General features: G+C 37.0%; 1 protein-coding gene across 6 annotated transcripts in view; it reads right to left on the bottom strand.

The window, feature by feature from the left end:
- Positions 1 to 18,932, bottom strand: part of NLN (neurolysin) — a 56,125-nt gene that overhangs the window by 10,200 nt on the left and 26,993 nt on the right. For 2 of the 6 annotated variants that reach the window (XM_032675484.1, XM_032675486.1), the window contains exons 6-13: positions 18,635 to 18,795; positions 17,097 to 17,232; positions 14,571 to 14,937; positions 13,130 to 13,331; positions 9,675 to 9,861; positions 8,231 to 8,359; positions 7,633 to 7,769; positions 4,207 to 4,318 (exon numbers count right to left, since the gene is read on the bottom strand). In XM_032675484.1, the coding sequence (XP_032531375.1) occupies positions 4,207 to 4,318; positions 7,633 to 7,769; positions 8,231 to 8,359; positions 9,675 to 9,861; positions 13,130 to 13,331; positions 14,571 to 14,937; positions 17,097 to 17,232; positions 18,635 to 18,795 (1,431 nt within the window). Of the gene's footprint in view, positions 1 to 2,865; positions 3,319 to 3,377; positions 4,319 to 7,632; positions 7,770 to 8,230; positions 8,360 to 9,674; positions 9,862 to 13,129; positions 13,332 to 14,570; positions 14,938 to 17,096; positions 17,233 to 18,634; positions 18,796 to 18,932 lie in introns of those variants that run through there. The other 4 variants (XM_032675489.1, XM_032675488.1, XM_032675487.1 and 1 more) reach the window with 3 other exon arrangements.

Below are 18,932 nucleotides of genomic sequence, written 5' to 3'. Positions count from 1 at the left end.
GGTAATTAAACTGCTGAACTGATTTGAGCTCTGATTTGCCAATGGTGATATGGGGATGATGGAAGACTTCCTGAGGTGCAGGTTGACAGAAGACCTCTGTCTTCTTTAAGCTGACTTCCAGCCCAAAGAGCTCAGCAGCATCTGCAAAGCAGGATGTTAAACACTGCAGAGGTACTTCTTTGTGGGTGACAAGGGCGTCATCATCAGCATAAAGCAGCTCCCGGACAAGGTGATTTAAGGTCTTAGTTTGGGCCTTCAGTGATACAAGGACTCCCTGAAACAACATCTCAGCCTCGGCCATATTGATCAACATAACTGGTCTACTCTGGCCTCCAATCGGGAGGCCTGGAGACACACCATCTATAACGCTGCCATTTCCTTTGAGAATGCACACAAGATCACTCTCGAGGAGAAAAGACAATGCAGAAAGAATCGTGTCTTGCTGAATATACCACCTAAGGAGTCCTTCTGCTGTGCCTTTTGCAGTCGGACTTGTCTATCTCATATAGGCCTCATAAGCCACCAGCGTGTTTGTAACAAATGTCCTAAATCTTCGTTCGCGAAGCCAAGCCATGATGATGGGCCTTCAGTCACCTTAGGCTGAACAGGCTTCCATTGGTATGATAGCGAATGTAGATACCATCCTGATCATCAAGGTCTGCCGTGGCCCTTTGGAGCATCATGCTGAAGAAGATTGTGAATAGGGTTGGTGCAAGAATGCAGCCTTGTTTCACACCATTGGTTATTAGAAAGGGCTCAGAAAGTGCATCGCCATATCTGACTTGGCCGTGCTGATCCTCAGGAAGTAAGATGATCATTTCAAGGAACTTGGGAGGACATCCTAAACATTCCAAAATCTGCCATAGACCTTTTCTGCTCTGTATCGAAAGCTTTGGTGAGATCAACAAAGGTTGCATAGAGACCTTTATTCTGTTCCCTACCCTTCTCTTGCAGTTGTCTGAGAACAAATACCATGTCTGTGGTACTCCTGTTAGTTCTGAAACCACACTGGCTTTCAGGTAGAATTCCTTCTGCTATAGCAGGTAATTAATCTGTTCAAGCGTACTCTTACCAGGATTTTGCCAGCAATGGAGAGCAGTCTGATTTAACTCCTTTCTTATACAAAGTGATGATGACTGCATCATGAAGGTCTGATGGTAGTTTGCCTAGTTCCCAACAGTGCACCACAAATTTGTGAAATTTAGCACGGAACACTTGGCCCCCATGTTTCCAAACTTCAGGTGGAGTTCCATCAACCCCAGCTGCCTTGCCGATTTTCACCTGCTGTATGGCCTTAAGAGTTTCTCCCAAAGTGGGGGCAGTATCCAATTCATTCTTCACTGGTTGTGGTGTGATGGACTGAATTGCTGAGCCTTGAACTACACGGCTAGTACTGAAAAGAATCTGAAAGTGTTCAAACCAGTGATTCAGAATGGAGGTTTTGTCTGTCAGAAGCATTTGACCATCTGCACTGAGTAGAGGGTTTTGGACCTGGTATGTAGGTCCCTATGCTGTTTTCAGGGCCTCATAGAATCCTCTGTGATCACCCATATCTGCGCATAATTGAGTTTTTTCAGCTACATTGATCCACCACTTGTTCTGGATGTCACAGAGTTTCTGTTGGAGCTTGCTGCATGCAAGACGAAAGGTTGCTTTTCTTATGTGACAGGATGGCAGTGCAAGGTGTGCTTGGTGAGCAAATCTTTTTCCTCAGCAGTTCCTAGATTGTTTTCATCAAACCAGTCCTTGTTCTCCTTGAAGGAGAACCCTAAGGATTCTTCAGAGGACTGCTGGATGCTGTTTTTAATATGGTGCCAAAGTGTTTCCGGAGAGGGATCTATGGAATGATTTTCGAGCCTAGTTTGAAGATTTGCCTAGAATCTGTCTCTCACTGTGGCTGATTGGAGATTGTTAACTTGGAGTCTCCTCCTTGGGATACTGCCCCTTTTAGGTTTGAACTTAAGATTGAGGTTAAGTTTACAGCGCACAAGTTGATGGTCTGTTTGGCATTCTGCACTGGGCATCACGCGGGTATGGTGGACATCACAGACATGTCTCCGTTGCACCAAGACATAATCAATGAGGTGCCAATGCTTGGATCTAGGATGCATCCAGGTTGTCTTCAGACTATTTTTCTGCTGAAAAATAGTCATCTCATATTTTTGTTTATAATTACTACATTTGCAATTATCCACCTTGATTCAAGACTGCTGATTTATACAGAGAAAGGTCTCCCTCCTGTGGAAATCTGTCTACCAACTGTAAAATAAAAACTGAATTTTTCTTCCTAATAGAGGTTCCATTGCTTAAATTTGCAGATTCATTTAGGGGAAGTATCACTTACTATATTCTTGTTTTAGTTCTTCAGAGCTATCATTACGATGTGAAAGGAAAAAAATATGTTGATAAGACAAAATCACAAGAATTTTAAACATGTATAAAAAGACAAGCAAAATACTTGCAAATCCAGTCAGAACACAAGGGAAATTAGTCTAGACAAAATTCACAGGTTTTGGTATAATCTTGCATCCATTAGTTTCCTCAGCTTTCCTTTATAGCTGTGCTGAATACCTTTCGAGGTGTTCTCACACGTGATTTTCATGTATTGCCTTTTCATGACACAGAAGAACTGCAGCCTAAAACTGTAAGTGACTATGATAACTAGAAATTAGTTAATTATGTGGGCTTTTAAGACTGCAGAGTTAATCTGTTTTGGCTACAAATATTTATGATTTCTCACATCTAATTGCTGTGGTTAAAAAATAAGGCCTGTCACATTTTGCATTTCAGAAATTAATTAATCTCATTTTTTCCTCCCCAGTTTAAATGCTTTAAAAGAAAATCAAGAAACAAAGTTTCACCTGAACATTCACAACTGTCAGGCTTTTTCCCCCTAAAACAAATTGACCGATTTGACCCAAAGTCAGTGCTTTCAGTTTTCTTTTGCTAGAAAAAGAGGAAGTCTTTTGAGTTGACCAGGCACATTTTCTTATTTCACTGTTGAATAAAAAAGTAAAAACACCAACCATGTTGACAGCTATGGTTCAAATGTCTAATATGTACTGGATAGTAAACACAATTAAAGCTTGTTCATATACATGCTGTAATACTAAAACCAAAGTAAGACAAGATATCTAAAGACAAGAAAAGTGCACTTGGGATTTACAGCTTTATTTGGGTGCTGAGAGTTGCCTGGTAAAACTCATTTTTCCTGATCTTGCAGAAAAACTACAAAATAATTCCTCAATTACTTTCACAGTCCCACAGCTGAAATCATTAAATCTATTGCACTTTTTTGTAGCACCTCTGCATGCCACACTGCAAAGGAATAGGAACATTTTCAATTTACTTTTATCATTCCCACCAGGGAGATCTTCTTTCATTCCTTCTTTATTTGTATTTCAAAATACTTCACAAACCATCTGAAACCATTATAATTGCTCAAGTACAACATTTCAATGCCAGTGTTGATATAATTTGGAAACCAAATACCAGACTTGTGATCATTGACAAAAACAAAAAAGTGATGGAAGAACTGCTAAGGTCATAGATTTTGGCTGTTTTTTTTTTATTTTTTTAATTATACTATGTAAGTATATAAATGATATAAGAATTTAACATGCATCAGAATGAAGTCTAAAAGTATCACACATCTCTGGCGTAAAGCTCTTTGGGGCAGGTTCTCAGTCTTGAAATCTGTCAGGAAGTGAGACTGAACCCAAACAATAACAAAAACCAACACGCTTCCTCTCCATCAGAGACAAAGTGAGCAGTCAATACAATAGAAAATACAGAATAAGAATGAATTTGTTTCTTTTATTGCTGGTAGTGTCCTTTTTATCCCCTCCAGATTTAAAATTCACTCACAAGACACAATTTAAGTACATCTGTTAAAAGAGAACCATGGCATCAAATCCCCATATTGATTAGTATTATTTCATAACAATTAAAAAGAATTACCATCCAAATTCCTCAGCTTCACACATCTCAATTTTTTCCCTGATGTGTTGAATTTTGTAGTCCTATGAAATTTTTTTAAAAAATCATATTTTTATTTTTACAATTTAAAAAATCATCAAAAACTGACCCAGTTTGCCTAGAGTGATATATAGTCAAGATGTGAAATACACTGACATTTCCAGCTCATTCCATACTTATATGCCATTACAAAAGAATCATCATTTTACTGAACACATAATCCCTTACTCAATAAGAAAGCTCTTTGGTTTGGTTTACGCCCCAAGAAATTTTGCAGCATATCCATTCCATCCAAAGATCCTCCAGGTTTCAAAATAAGGTTTCTGTATTTCATCCCAGCCTGAAGGTAAAGCAGAATGTTAATACTTCTTATCTTGCCAACTGCCTCTTTTTCTGTATTTTCTGCATATTTAAAAATCCACTTATGATAAAACAACTTTCCTCCTTCCAGATTTCCTTAATAACAAATCAGGATACAGCACAAGTATAATTTAGATCTGCTGGAAGAACTCAAGAGAGCAGAAATTCAACCAATTCTTGAAGAAATTATTTTTCAACCAATTCTTGAAGAAATTATTTTTCTTGTGGTTTTACACTGGTTTGGAAGCTACAGTCATGACTTGTCTGAAAGACATATAGCATAACAAACATACAATCTCCTCAAAATCTTCACTGATGAATTATCCCTGTGGCTGACTGGTAGGAAAAAAGCCATAACATCTTTTCTCTCTTAACTGATGATTTCTCTTTCTTTAATCTCTGTTTGGAGAACAGAGATGATACTCCAGAGACAGACAGCTGTAGAATGACATTGTAGAATGACATGCACATATACACAAATTATATGCACAGTAGTATATTTAATACATCCAAACATGTAATGGGACTTAACTCAGGTTTTACTTTCAGCAATAAACATTATTGCTTCAGAAGGAATGGATTTCTATAAAAAAATGAATGAAGTTTCTGAGACAACAGGAAGTAATGAGGAGTTTCTTAATAAGAGGTTGTATTTTAAAGAACATATTATATCTGGAGAATTTTGGGCTTCTGAGAAATGACGATAGATAAGGAAACGTTATTTTGCATGCAGATGTCCCAGATGCTTCTGATACTGAAGAAGACACTTTTAGTGTCTTTTTCCTTTTAGGCACTATATATATATGCACACACTCCCCCCACAGCTCAAAGCCATGGGATTACAGGACCACATTGCTTCCTGATAACTGTACTGTAAAAACAAGCGCAGGTCTTTTTAAGTGATGGACTTCCAAGACTTAATTGAACTACCATTTGCAGTCTGCATTACATTAGCCATTTAGAATTGTCTGAATTGCTGCTGCAAAAACCTAAAAAATTCACTGCAAAAAAAAAAAATTTCACTGAAGCAATGCTTATACTTCATTATTTGGGTTAGTTTCCTGAACATCAGCAGCAAACAAAGATTTTATTCCTTGTCAATTAAAAGTACTATTTGAGTAGACTTGAGTCTTTGCTGTTGTCCCTTCAGAGCCAGAACACTGCTTAGTTCTAGGGAGACCAGAGGTTATTTCAGATAATGTGGAGTGAGGAGTGTGAACTGAGGAGTGTGGTAACCAATTAAGTTAGTTAAGTGTTTGCTGAAGAATTTTTACAGATCCAGTCTCTGAGACTAGATTGTATAACTGTTGTTCAAAACAGGAAGAGAGGTTTTATTCTAACAGGAAGAGGTAAGCCAAATTTCTAAAAGCCCTAATCATAACACCATAACAATCTTCTTTTCCTGCTATTCTGAATACTAGTCTAACTCTAGCTATAATGAAGTATGAGTACTACAAAAATCAAACAGTTATCTAGTATTTGTTTATAAAACATTGTTTGTTGCATCTTGTGGAACACTGTTGCACTTAGATAGAATGCTTCTTTGGGTTGAAAAAGAACTAATATGAGAAGATAGCATTGAAAAGGGAGGGAAAAAATCTCCACTGTTACACCTCAAGTTATATCAGCAATCAAGGCAAATTGTGTGCACACATGCAGCAGAAAGCGAGTGACACACACACATGAATAATCAGTTTTCTTTCTAACTTAGCCTGGATAGCAGGCTTCCCATTAAAAGAGGCACTAGTTGTCTTTCAGCTGTACCACAGCAAATATTCATTCTTATCATACTTAATTTATTCTCAAAGCCTCCCATACACAGGCAAAGAAAACAAAAATTCTCACAAAAAGCAGAATAAAAGGCATCTCCCAGGAGAAGTAAAGGTAACAGAGCAATTCTGGTGAACTATGGCTTAGGGTTTTGACTATACAATCACTCAAAGTGTTGAGACTGCAAAGTAAAGCAGAACAAAAGGTCTGTGATGACACTGGAGGGGCACTGTCTGTGTCAGAACAGAAAACTGACACGAAGTCCCACAACTTTGGCACCAGCACCCTTAAACCATCTCTCCCAAATGCTAACAGTTATAAAACCCAGCAAGTCTGACCTCTCCTGAAATGCTATTTTTAGGATCCATATGAACAACATTTTATAAGAAGTTATTTTATTCTCTCATTTAGCTTGACACATCTTCTCTGCTGCTCTTGTTTGCAAGTGACAAGACTGCCAATGAACAAACAGGTCTGCTTATTCTCACATGTACCTGTCATGAATCCCCATCCCTGTAGTATCAGTCTTGACCTCCAAACTCTTTGTCACTTCTTCTATGAAACTGTTAAGCTAGCTACTTTTCTCCATAAAACCCCTTTCGGTTTTACTGGCCTCACCCCATCTGCTCTTTGGACTCCTCTCTTTGTTCAGATCAAAACCTAATCTTGTTTACCGTCACCATCCTCTAGAGCAATGGACAGTTCTAGAAGTTCTGGTTGCTGTGATAAGGAAGGAGAGGAAAGAAGGCAAATTCCAGGAGAGGAAAAGGACAGTCATACATTTTTCTACTCTTTCCTTTATTTCTCTCTTGTGTACCTCTACTGAAAGGAAGAACTAGAGCTGGCAGCTGAATCAAGAACACAAGAGGATCAAGACCAAACTTTGCCAGAATTAGCAGGACTACTAGCCACATCTCTAACTATCCTTTCTTTCTGCTTAAGGCAGAACAGATTGGAGAGTTACACAAGAAAAAAAAGGCCCAGTAAATCTAGAACCTCTTAATGATTAGGACTTCAAAATGGACTTGGGAGTAAAACTAAAGATAAAACAATTTGTGCATTATGCTGTGCTGTGACAGAGAAAGCTCCGAATGAATTCAATTTTCTATGTAGTAATTACATAAAAGGACCACACAGTTGAGGTACACAAAATGTACTGGAAATGGAAAAAGAGCACTACTATCATACAGGTTTCACAGCAGATGAATATGCATCTGTTCCTGCAACGAAGAAATGTTTTTTCAGTCTAAAATTACAGAGGAAGGCATTAGACAAGGCAACACAATGTCTTAAGTCTTATAATATTAAATGCATAATGATGTAAGAATTGTATTAAAATCCAAGTGCTCTTGAAAATTTCAAGATTATTTTCTAAAGTTACTGATACACTTTTTTGTTGTTGATCTGAGTTTGACAGGTACAGAAGTACTTGAGATATTATACCTATAGATCAAGATGGCAATAAATGTTGTTTCAGAGACAAAGTGCAACAGAAGTGTTTGTTAAAAAGTATTCATCACCTACCTTTGGATTCATTATTCCCTCTTGCTTAAAGCAGCTGTAAAAGATATCCATGGAAAACACTTCACTCCACAGGTATCCATAGTACTGACCATCATAACCACCTGCCAGATGTCCAAAAGTAGCTGGCATGTTTGTTCCTTGAAAAGTAGATTAATATTAAGTTATTTTAATAAAATACAGTACTTCAAGAATAAATTAATGAGGAATTTATATCAACTACTTTGAAACTTTTAACATAAAGGGTCTGAGTATGCCTCAAAGTATTGAACATACTCGCTGACTACAAAGGAAACTCAGTTTCCCATTTTAGGCTACTTGCAACTCCAACACAGATGTGACAGAACATCTGAAGTGGAATTCACATCATGTCACATTAAAATATATCCTGAAAAAGGTTAATTTTTATATTTACCTTAATTTTCCTTCAGAAAAGATCATTAAGATAATCCTAAGTTTCAAAATAACTATTTCGGCTTCATAAAGTAGACTATTTCATAAACAACTCTGGGGGGTTTGTATACCAAGCATTACTGGGAAGGAATGGCATGTTAAATTGAACCATTTGGACATGCTGTATAAAAGTTTCATACTGACATACCTGGAGTGGCAGGAATTCCTAGAATCTCCATACAGTATTTAGCATATTCATCTGCTGGGTCAACAGATAGCTTTGTATGCAGTGCCTGGTCAACTTTGCTCAAAACAATCTGACGGAGGGTTAAAAGGCCTAAGAGGGTAAGAACATTTAATTAACCAGCATCAAAGTAGCTGGAGTTTCATTTGCATCTTTCCTTCAAAGATCTCAACATGCACATTAAATGATTAGAATTTTAACCATGGAACAAACTTGGAGTTGCATCGTTCCCATCTGAATTGCTCCAGTTACAGAGAGTTGAGAGGCAGAGTTTCAATAAAGGAATTGTCACTATAAGCTCCATCTTTTCAAATGTTATTTTCCTCACAGATCAAAAATAAAATAAAGCAGATATTTTTAAAGCAAATCTTAATATTTAAAAAGTTTTCAGCTGCCGTTGCTTCCCATATACCATTTCACTCAGGGCTTGAACAGCTGGTAGTTAGTATATCTACCCTAAGACACTTCAAAGAACACCAAGAACTGCTGCACCAGCTGCTGTAAGCTTTTTTTAAGAAGCTACAAGATATGAACCTTTACCCAGACAAAATGCTTTGCAGCTACAGAGTCTGTACAAGCCACAGGGACAAAGACTTCTTGTTCAGGATAGGAAAGCAGTATGAAATAAACAGCAGTGTCTAATGACAAACTGTACTATAAATGAGAAGCCCTGATTAGAGGAACAAAGGGGTGGGAGTGATAGAATAACAATGATATGATAGGCAATGACATGAGCTTACAATCTCAGTTTGGAGATACATGTAAGGTAGTACAAGATGGGGTAGGAGAAGAAAATTAGAACCTTAGTTTGGGAAGGCAGTGTATCTGCTGAGAAAGTAGAGAATATGGACTTAAGGTTCTGGATTTAGAACCTGTTAAGAGGCTGTTTGAACAATGCAGGGCTACAACGCTTCTGTCTGGGATATGTTATCTACATTCATTAAATCTGAAAACAACTTCCATGTCTGTCAAGCGTCATGTGCAAATCAAATGTAGATAACACATACAGAAAATCTGACAGTGTATTCACTGTATGCACAGTGCCTGCTCTGGACTACAAATAAAATAAAAACTAAAAACCCCACAATAGACCCCCTCCCTTTTCCCCCATCACACACACCACCAAACCTCCCCCCCTTCCCCAGTTTTAAATTAACAATGCTAGTAGGTAAAAAAGTCACATGAAGAGAAAAAGTATTTTAGTACTGTGGGTGGCCTGGAAAATCAGAGCTGCTACTGTCCGGGCAAACAGTGGTACTATCATCATAGAAATAAATCAAGAAATAAACCTAGAAAGACAGTGATAAGTGTACACACAGAAGAAACTGAATGGGCTTTCTGTGTTCATCATTTTTTTAAATAATGTATTTTTGTACATATACTGTGGGGAGAAAAGGCAGAGAGATACCTGAATTAGCCAGTCTAGAGGCAGCAAGTTTCTCAAGGAGAGTGTCTCCAACATGGGTTTCATCTTTATAATGTCTTGACATTTGCTGTAGTGGCTCCTTCTGCCACACCCAGTTTTCAAACATTTGTGAAGGTACCTCTACAAAATCTGTTTCCACATTAGTTCCACTAAACCTAGCAAAATCAGTCTAAAAGAAAAAGCCATTGAATTAAATGAAAATAGAAGCCATGATTTCTAGCAGAATACAAATTTTCAGATGTCAAAATTTCAGTTTTAATCGCAGCAAAAGGAATCATTTGAACAGTTCAATAATAATAGTTTAAAAATTAAATTTAAAGAAAGGAGGAAAAAGAAAAAATCAAGACATAAGACTACTACAAAGGAACAAACTAGATTTCTCAGTGGTTATTTACTGCATTATCGACTGGTATGGAGCAGTACTTCCATTTTCTTAACATTACTCACTTTTATCTTTTAGGTTATGACAGCAACACAAATGTTTCCATGTTGTCTTGTCACATGGATATCATTTGTGAATTATTATAAAAATTTGTTATATTACCCCAAAGTAAAATAATAAACTCCAACTATACACTTTAAAAACAGTTTACTGTATTACAGTTTACCACACCAATTCACAGACTTTACTGGACCAACTTATCCTATTAAGCTTTGTCCTACTTGCCTTAATTCATAAGACATGTGGCCAACATACAGCTCAATTATTTTAGCCAGTAATACTTGGACTGAAATAAATAAATCCTAGCAACGTTATCCATGAAAGATTTCCAAATCTGGCACTTTATTACTGAGAGATGAATCTCTCTTCTGAAAGCCAAGCACATTAGAGCTTTTTATTTTTTGCTTCGGTATTGTCAATAACTTCATATTTAAGAAGCTCCCACAATACTAATTTTGAGGAAAAGTTTGTACAGTTAATATTCCACACTCAAAACATTTCTAAGAAGTCACTTCTGAAAGACAGTTGTTCAAATGTACAGAAATTATCTGGTCTTATAGAATCACTGAATAATTAAGGAAAATACTTTTAAGATCATCAAGTCCAACTGCCAACCCAGCACCACCACCGTGTTCACCATTTAGCGTTAATTCATGTCCTCATGTGCCACATCCACATGTTTTTCAGACACTTCAGGGATGGTGACTCCACCACTCCCTTGGGCAGCCTGTTCCAATGCCTTACACTGCTTTTCTATCAGTGAAAAAAATTTCCTTTCCAAAAACATCCAATCTAAACCTCTTCTGGTGCATCATGAAGACATTTCCTCTCATCCTGTCACTTTTTATCTGGGAGATGAGACTGATCCCCACCTGGCTACAACCTTCTTTCAGGTAGCTGTAGACAGCAATAAGGTCCCCTGGAGCCTCTTTTTCTCCAGGCTAAACATCCTCAGATCCCTTAGCCACCCCTCACAGGACTTGTATTCCATACCCTTTCCCAGCTCTGTTGCCCTTCTCTGGACACACTCCAGCACCTCAATGTCCTTCTTGTAGTGAGGGGCCCAAAACTGGACAGAGGACTTGAGGTGCGGCCTTGCCAGTGCAAAGTAAAAGGGGACAACCACTGCCCTAGTCCTGCTGACCACACTATTTCTGATATATGCCAGGATGCCCTTGGCCTTCCTGGCCACCTGGGCAACTGCTGGCTCACGTTCAGCCACTGTCAAACAGCACTCCCAGGTCCTTTTCCCCTGAGCAGCTTTCCAGCTGCTCCTCCCACAGCCTGGAGTGCTGCCTGGGGTTGTTGTGATGCAAGTGCAGGACCCAGCATTTGACCTTGTTGAACCCTATACCATCGTGCAGATCTGTAGAGACTTCCCACCATCACTCCACCCTTGCCTTGTAATAGGTCTACCTCCTCTTGCCAGACCAATTTTATGGGGTTTTTTCCCTTCTCATCAACATACTAACAAAACAGACATCCTCATTTAACCATACACATTATCCATGCATCACACTAACAAAAGCCACTAGACATTTGGGTCAAGTCACTTCAAGAGTTCTCCTAACAGCATAAACAAATCCCCTCCCTGCCCTGATCTCACTTTCCAGCAGTATCTCTCTCTTTTTCCAGTGTATTACACAGAGTATCAGACCTTTACCAGCAGCTCACAGATTCCCTCCCATAAGGAGCATTTAAATGTCAAGTCTTAACATGCTTAAACAAATAATCACATGAAACAAGACAGTGTTTTGTACACACAAGCTCCAAAGACAGGATGTTCTTATGTGGGATTAGCAAGTCCGCACACATGCAAATAACAATTCACATACAATACGGCAGCACTAAGCATGGTAGCTATGCACACAAGAACAACCAGAGCAGTGTGAGAGACAACTGGAAAGGAGGCCTCCCTGACATGCGTGCAATTCCATAGCAACTGAAGTACATATACAGTAGAATTGTTGGCTTGAGCTGCCCCAGCTGGACTCCACAACAACCAGGCACATTCTCACTGGTTATGCTGCAGTCAGTTTTGTACCGTTTCATACCAATGCTGAATGTGTTTCATTTATAAACACCTTCTATATAGTCTAGGTTTTATTCCTCAATATGAGAAACACCGAACATAGGGTGAAGATGATAAAAATGATCGTTACATTTTTCCCTTCAACATGATTCAAAAATATCTAAGCAAGTCTAGTTTCTTATTAACTCCGGATTTAATATATGGATTTGTGTGACTATTTCTTTATTCTGCAGTCCCAATCTATAGGATAACGGTCAAGAATGTAATGTGGGTCATACTTCTTTGATTTTATTATTTAGTACTTGTTTATACAGAAGATGAATGAAGTGCTACACAAAGTCTGGATTTGTAGACAATTATGTGGATTTTTTGGTGAGTGAATACTGACATCTCTCTCTCTAATATAAAATTTTCATTAGACTAATAATAAATTTATCATCTGGCAGAATTAATTTTAGATATAAGTAAAAATGAAACCAGAAATATTACAACTTTATTGGCATCTTGATGCAAAATCTGAAACCAACTTCAGTTCTGTCTGGTCACTGTGAGAAACCTATCCTATCAGATAGCAGAGTGGAAAATACAATGGCTCAGGCATTTATGCTTTTGATATCAAGAGTGACAGCACTCAAGAGTACCAAATGCCAAAATGCTGGAGGTCATCTGGATTTAGAAATTATTTTCATTCATAGGCACAGGACCCTTTTTTACTTTTAATATCCAGAAGTGCAACTTAATGTAATAAAAAGCCCTCTGACAGAAACCACGATAGAGCACCTTCCTCACCTCATACATCTACCTGTGACGACTGAATAGATGCCTGCATGATGCAAATGCAAAAGTGTATGTTTGTATGAAAATGTTTTTCATAAGGAGGTGTAATTATTGCTTCAGTTTTAAATAAAAATTAAAACAAAACCCCAACCTGACACTGTAAAAAATAACCAAAACATCACTAACCTGTGCACATATCTGATGCATTACGTGACCAAATTCATGGAAGTAAGTCTTTACTTCATCATGTCGCAGTAATGATGGACGATCCAATGCTGGTTTTGTGAAGTTGGTTACCAGAGCAGCAACAGACATCAATCTGCTGCCATCAGAAAGGAGACAGCCGGGCTGTAGACCAAAGCATGCTGCATGCCCATACTTTCCCTCTCTGTATAAGAAAATAAACCAGACACTATCTTCAAACCTGCTCACCAGAATGGTGAAGCCTATTCAAGAACAGGGACAATCAGTCAGTGTCTTTACACACAGCTTTACACAGAAAAATTACATCTTTTCATGACTTCTAGAGACTCGTTAGAGTGAGTCTCTTAAGAGAACAAGGAGAAAAGTGCCCTCTGTAATCTTGTACTTAGATAACAACAATTTAAGATTCTCAGCAGCATTTACATGAATCTGATTTTTACTATAATACTGGAAGTATACACACTTTAGATGTCCAGTCTGTTTTAAACTGCTACTGTAACGGCAAGGACTAGGCTGTATTCTCTGAAGCAGTATTTTTTATTTTATTACAGGAGACAAAACAATACAGTACATTGCATTTTTCATGGCGATCCAAGAGTTTAGAGAAAACTTATTTTGAAAATTTTGCCCTAAACTACCCAGTTAATACTCAGGTTAAGTCAGAGAAGTCTTACTGACACATAGCTTCAGCAATTCACACGACACACATAAAGATGGAAGCAGGCAAACAGGTGAAGGAGATAGGTACATTATCCTGAAAAGAATAATTTATGTACTATTGTACTGACTAACCTAATTTTCTTAGGCCAGAAAAGCCTTAAATCAACTTATATTAAAAAAAGAATATCAGTCAATTTATAAATTGCTAAATACTAATTTAAGAAAACCTACACCAAAGCAAACAAAAACCCAGTGACAGTCAAAAAGGACTAGTTCAGAATAAATTCTGTCAAGTCAGTCTAGTTTCACAATCTCTGACAAAACAGAGATGATGCTGTAGATAGCTACAAAGAGAGCTGGAGAGGTAGATATCAACATGTAAATCTCAATGTCTGCTCAACAGGAATCTATTCTTGCTACTGATCTATTTGATATTTTCTCTACCAGTCTGGACAACAGGTTAAAACTACACATATAGACCAACAGAGTACAAAATACACATATAAAGTGTAAAGAGGAACTAAGAGAAACTAGGAACACTCAGAAGACAAAAATATAATTGTTCAATAAAAATTAAAATTAAAACAGTATTAAGGTAAAAAAGAGAAAATTCATAGATTATGGATGTTATGGATAACTGACTTAATAGCAGCACTACAAAAGAAAAATTTACAAAGTAGCAATGCTTCATAAACTGAATAGAAGCAAGAACTAAGACAAATTCCATTTTAAACACATAAGTAAAACACTAAATCATAATTACCTGGGGTGAAGATCCAAATAGAACTGCCCTAACATTTCTCCTGTTGATTTATCCTTTACTGCATAAAGAGTAACACTGTCATGCCAAACATGAGCACTTTCTACTTGCTCAAATACAAGTCCCAGCAGCTCCTGGTAAATATTCAGTAAGCCTTCTGTAACAGCCTCAATTGGGAAGTATTCCTTCAGTTTTTCTTGATCTATAGAGTACTTCAGCTCTTCAGTTTTGTTCATATAATAATGAAGATCCCATGCATTGATTCTTCCATCATAATCAAAGTTTCTTTCTTTACACTCCTTTTTCTTCAAATCTAGAATGAATTCTCTTTCTTCTTCAGCCAGTGGCTTTAGCTTCTTACTCAAATCATCTGAAAAAAAGATTGCCTTGGAGTCAACTTATACATTACTATAATGTGTATTCCTATAAAATACACTCAAAACTTTAAGCACATGCTCCAAAAGTGGAAGCTAAAGTTTTCCATTCATTGACCAATTGTCCATTTTCTTGTTCTAGTGAGCCTTAACTGCAGGCATGCTGTGATACAGTACTCCAGTAGTACTTCAGTACTAGGGTAGACCTAGGAGAGCTGTGAATGGTTTTGAATTTAGATTTTTTCAAAGATATCAAAATGGAAAGTAACACTAGACACTTTTGCTTGAATCCTTTGATTTTATCTCATGTAATCTCAATTTTCTTAATATATTTCTGCAGCAGCAGCAAAAGACTACAACTACCATTAGTTCCTGCAACGGCATCACAAAATTCAATACTTCTAGCTAAAGCCCGATAAAAGAAGAAGAGACTCAAGAGTTCCTGCTTCCAGACTAGCAAAGTCACTGGGTATTAATCTCTATGGTACAAATACTTTCCAATATACTTTTCTTGGACAAGGAAGCGCCACAGCACTATGAAACACATACATTGAATATAAAATATTTAACCGTACTGAAACTTCCATAAAGTACCTACTGTACTTATTCTCTTATAAGTATTTCTGGACTATCAGACACTTTCTTCTTTCTTAAGAATTCAGATGAATGTTCATTGTTGATATCTAGAGTGTAAAATCGAGGAATTGCCACTCCTCTTTCTAGGTAGTCTGTAAAGCACTATATACAATTACGTTACATTTACATGACTGAAATACTTGTATTTCATGACTGAAGCTTGTATTGTGCTAAATTCAGAGTGTGTCAGGAGAGAATGCTCTTCTTCTTAGCTGTAAGATCAGCTTATGAACATTGATTTAAAACATAAACAGATAGGAACAAAGTAGAGCAAAATATACTGTCATGCTTGTAGCTGAGGACATATCAAAAGAACTAAATTAAAGGTGACAATTAATTTGATGAACATTCTCCCTCTTGAGAATTACCACGAAGCATGATATTTATGAAAAGTATATGATCTCATATGCTTTTACTTTGTAAAGCAACTGCTAGATTTTGAGTGTCAGCTTCAAAACAAATGAAAAAACACAGTATTACAATAATATAGTGGATATAAAAAGAGTCCAAAATACTTTACATACACTTAAAAAACACCAGGTAATTCAAACATTTAATAATGCAAAATTACCTGTGAGTTGTCAAATATATGGATAATTGGTATGGCCAAATATGCATCTGATCTGAAGGAGCATTTCAGAAGAAATGCAACAGAATTACAGGTGAAGGAAGAAGAGCATTTGAACCTCTTTATTGATGCATAAACACAAAAAACCCACTACCAACAAACATACCTTATTTTTGTACTAAATTATTTGGGGGGGGGTTATTTGTATGATACATCAATATACACTCCTAAGTGGTGTTAGGACACATGAATAAAGGAACGCATGCTACTCTGTGGAACTACATAATTCCAGAAAGTAGAGATTAATTCCATGCAAAAGAGTGGGCCCACTAACGTCAAAAGCATGACTATAAATTCATAAACTGCTCAGTTCAAAATTTTCAAGATACCTCTGTTATCAGATCAAGTTCCATTACAAGGCTTTTGAATTCCAGATTTAATCCATCATTCCAGATTTAATTTTTTAATTCAGATCATGGAAGTTGCATCATCCCATACTGTAATCTTTCATTATACTTAACGCAGTTGAATCAGAAAAAGACACTAAGGCTACGGATGCACAAAAAATTGTGCAAAAAATGGGAAAGAAAAGCTGCAACTCTGATGCAGCCTCTTGAACTGATAAAATTGGCTAGGCTGCACATATTACTTTGGTTCTAAATTAGGATAACTGCATTTTGGGGCAGAGAAAGACACAACCACTTGTTTATATCGGCTGTCACAAAGCAGCTATTTTCAGATTTTCCCCTTGTGCTTCCCTGATTTGAAGCAACTGCATTTGTACAGCTACAGTCTAAAAAATACATGTGCCAGAATGGAGGCAGCAGAGAGTTCCTTTTCTAGCTACACATGATGGATACTGTGACCCAGTTATATATTTAAAGTAATCTTGGCTTAGTAATCATGTTGCCACATCAAATATAAAAGTATTGCTTATAAATGAGAACAAACCTAAGAAGGTTGTTACATTATCTGTGCTCTTTGCAGTGTTTACCTCCAGGACAAAGTTGGCATGTGTATTATAACCAAGAAGCTCTGCTACTTTTGCCCTTAGTGGAAGCAATTGCTGAAGAATTTTTGTGTTCTCCTAAAAAAGAAAGTAGGGAAATTTGTAAAGTGAAACCACATGTTATCAAAACATCTGAATAATATCTAAAATCCTATGAAACGGTAGATATTTTAAATGAAACACTTTAAGATATAAATATAAAAACCCCTAAGTTTGGCTAGATTATTGGAATTATTTTTCACAGCATTTGATTGCAGATAGCTAGTATTCTAGTTGATCACAGTCATTACGCTCCCTATTATAATTTATCTGTTTTAATTAATCAAAATGGATACCATTTCCTTTTAGGATACTAACAGTTGTGAAGAGTTTCGTTTCTTTATCAGTCATTTAACTGTGAAAGGTAACAGTGAAACTGCTGCTATCAGGCTTAATTGCTTGTTAGTGATGAAGACAGCTTGTAAATGTGTTGTGCCAACATTCAAAACTTGTTTGCAAATTTCCCTCTTTTGCCACTCTGACAATAGCAGTCAGAGAAAGATCTGAAACACAAAACCCTAAGCCCTGACCTAAATGTGCTGGAGGATCCTTGAGAAGCTGAAAATATAACTGTGTAAACCTCTAGTTCTGGAAAAGTGAGATTTCTCGGGGGGGGGGGGGGGGGCGGGGGGAATCAAACCCTAGATTTGAAGATTGTTCCACAGATTTAACATCAAGTACCCTTATGTGTGTTGACTTGCAAAGTGTTCAGTTCTTGGTGCCATTTTATCTTATCTTGTACTCATCACATTTCCCAGTACTTCAAGCACAAAAGTTCAACTCTGTCACTGTTCTCTAATAAATGATTGGTACAACTGTCTCAATGACATATTCTCTATTCTTTTCAATTTTTGTACCTATCTAGTTGTGTGGTGTCATCAGCATAAAGTAATGTGAAATTATTTCTTCTTTTTATAAGGCAGGTTTCCAAATATTTTTCAGATCATTAAATACATCTTTTATAAAAAACAGGAAGGCTTTTTACATCTAATTAAAATTCTCATCAATATGCAATGTGTTAATTTCACATTTAATCACCTGTATTTTATAATTAAAACCTGTGCTTAAATAACCCCTCTCATTCTAAAATCCCAAAATACTATAGAAGCCACAATCAGACATCCTTTTCTGTGAGCAAAGTGTCAGTAAACATGTGCAGAACACTACAGGGAAATCTGATAAAAGATCAAAATCCTATTTCTATTAACAGCACCACTTGAAGATTAAGATATGCACACACACAGAGGCAGATCGTCAACTTCTAAGGTCTCTGGACATCAGAATAAACAGAAGCAAGGAACTTTTAGAGATCACACTGATAAGTTCTGATTTAATAATAGCAGAACTCAAATACAACATTCGAATGTCTAGCTCCATTTTTCAATTCTGTCATTGCACTGTAGAACCACCAATACAACCAATACACAACAATACACAATACCTCTTTGCATCTCGAGTTAAAGGCAGATTCCATTTTCCTCCTTGTTTCTGAAATGCAGCACTTCTTCATAACAGGAAAATAGTGGGGATATTTCAAGGTTACTTTATATTTGTCTTCCTCAGTCTTCTCTAAACTATTAATAAAGTCATCAGGAAGGCCATCTATGGAATAGAATTTAATAAACAGTAATTACCAGAACTACCTATTCCCCTGTTTTTGTAAGACTGTTGCATTTGTTTTGCTGCAATCTATCTTGAAATTAGAAATCTCCACAGAAAAAACACCTTTTTGCAACTTG

The sequence above is a fragment of the Chiroxiphia lanceolata genome, chromosome Z (assembly GCF_009829145.1).
Source record: "Chiroxiphia lanceolata isolate bChiLan1 chromosome Z, bChiLan1.pri, whole genome shotgun sequence".
In the NCBI taxonomy this organism is placed as follows: domain Eukaryota; kingdom Metazoa; phylum Chordata; class Aves; order Passeriformes; family Pipridae; genus Chiroxiphia; species Chiroxiphia lanceolata.
This window is presented reverse-complemented; position numbering and strand designations above follow the sequence as displayed.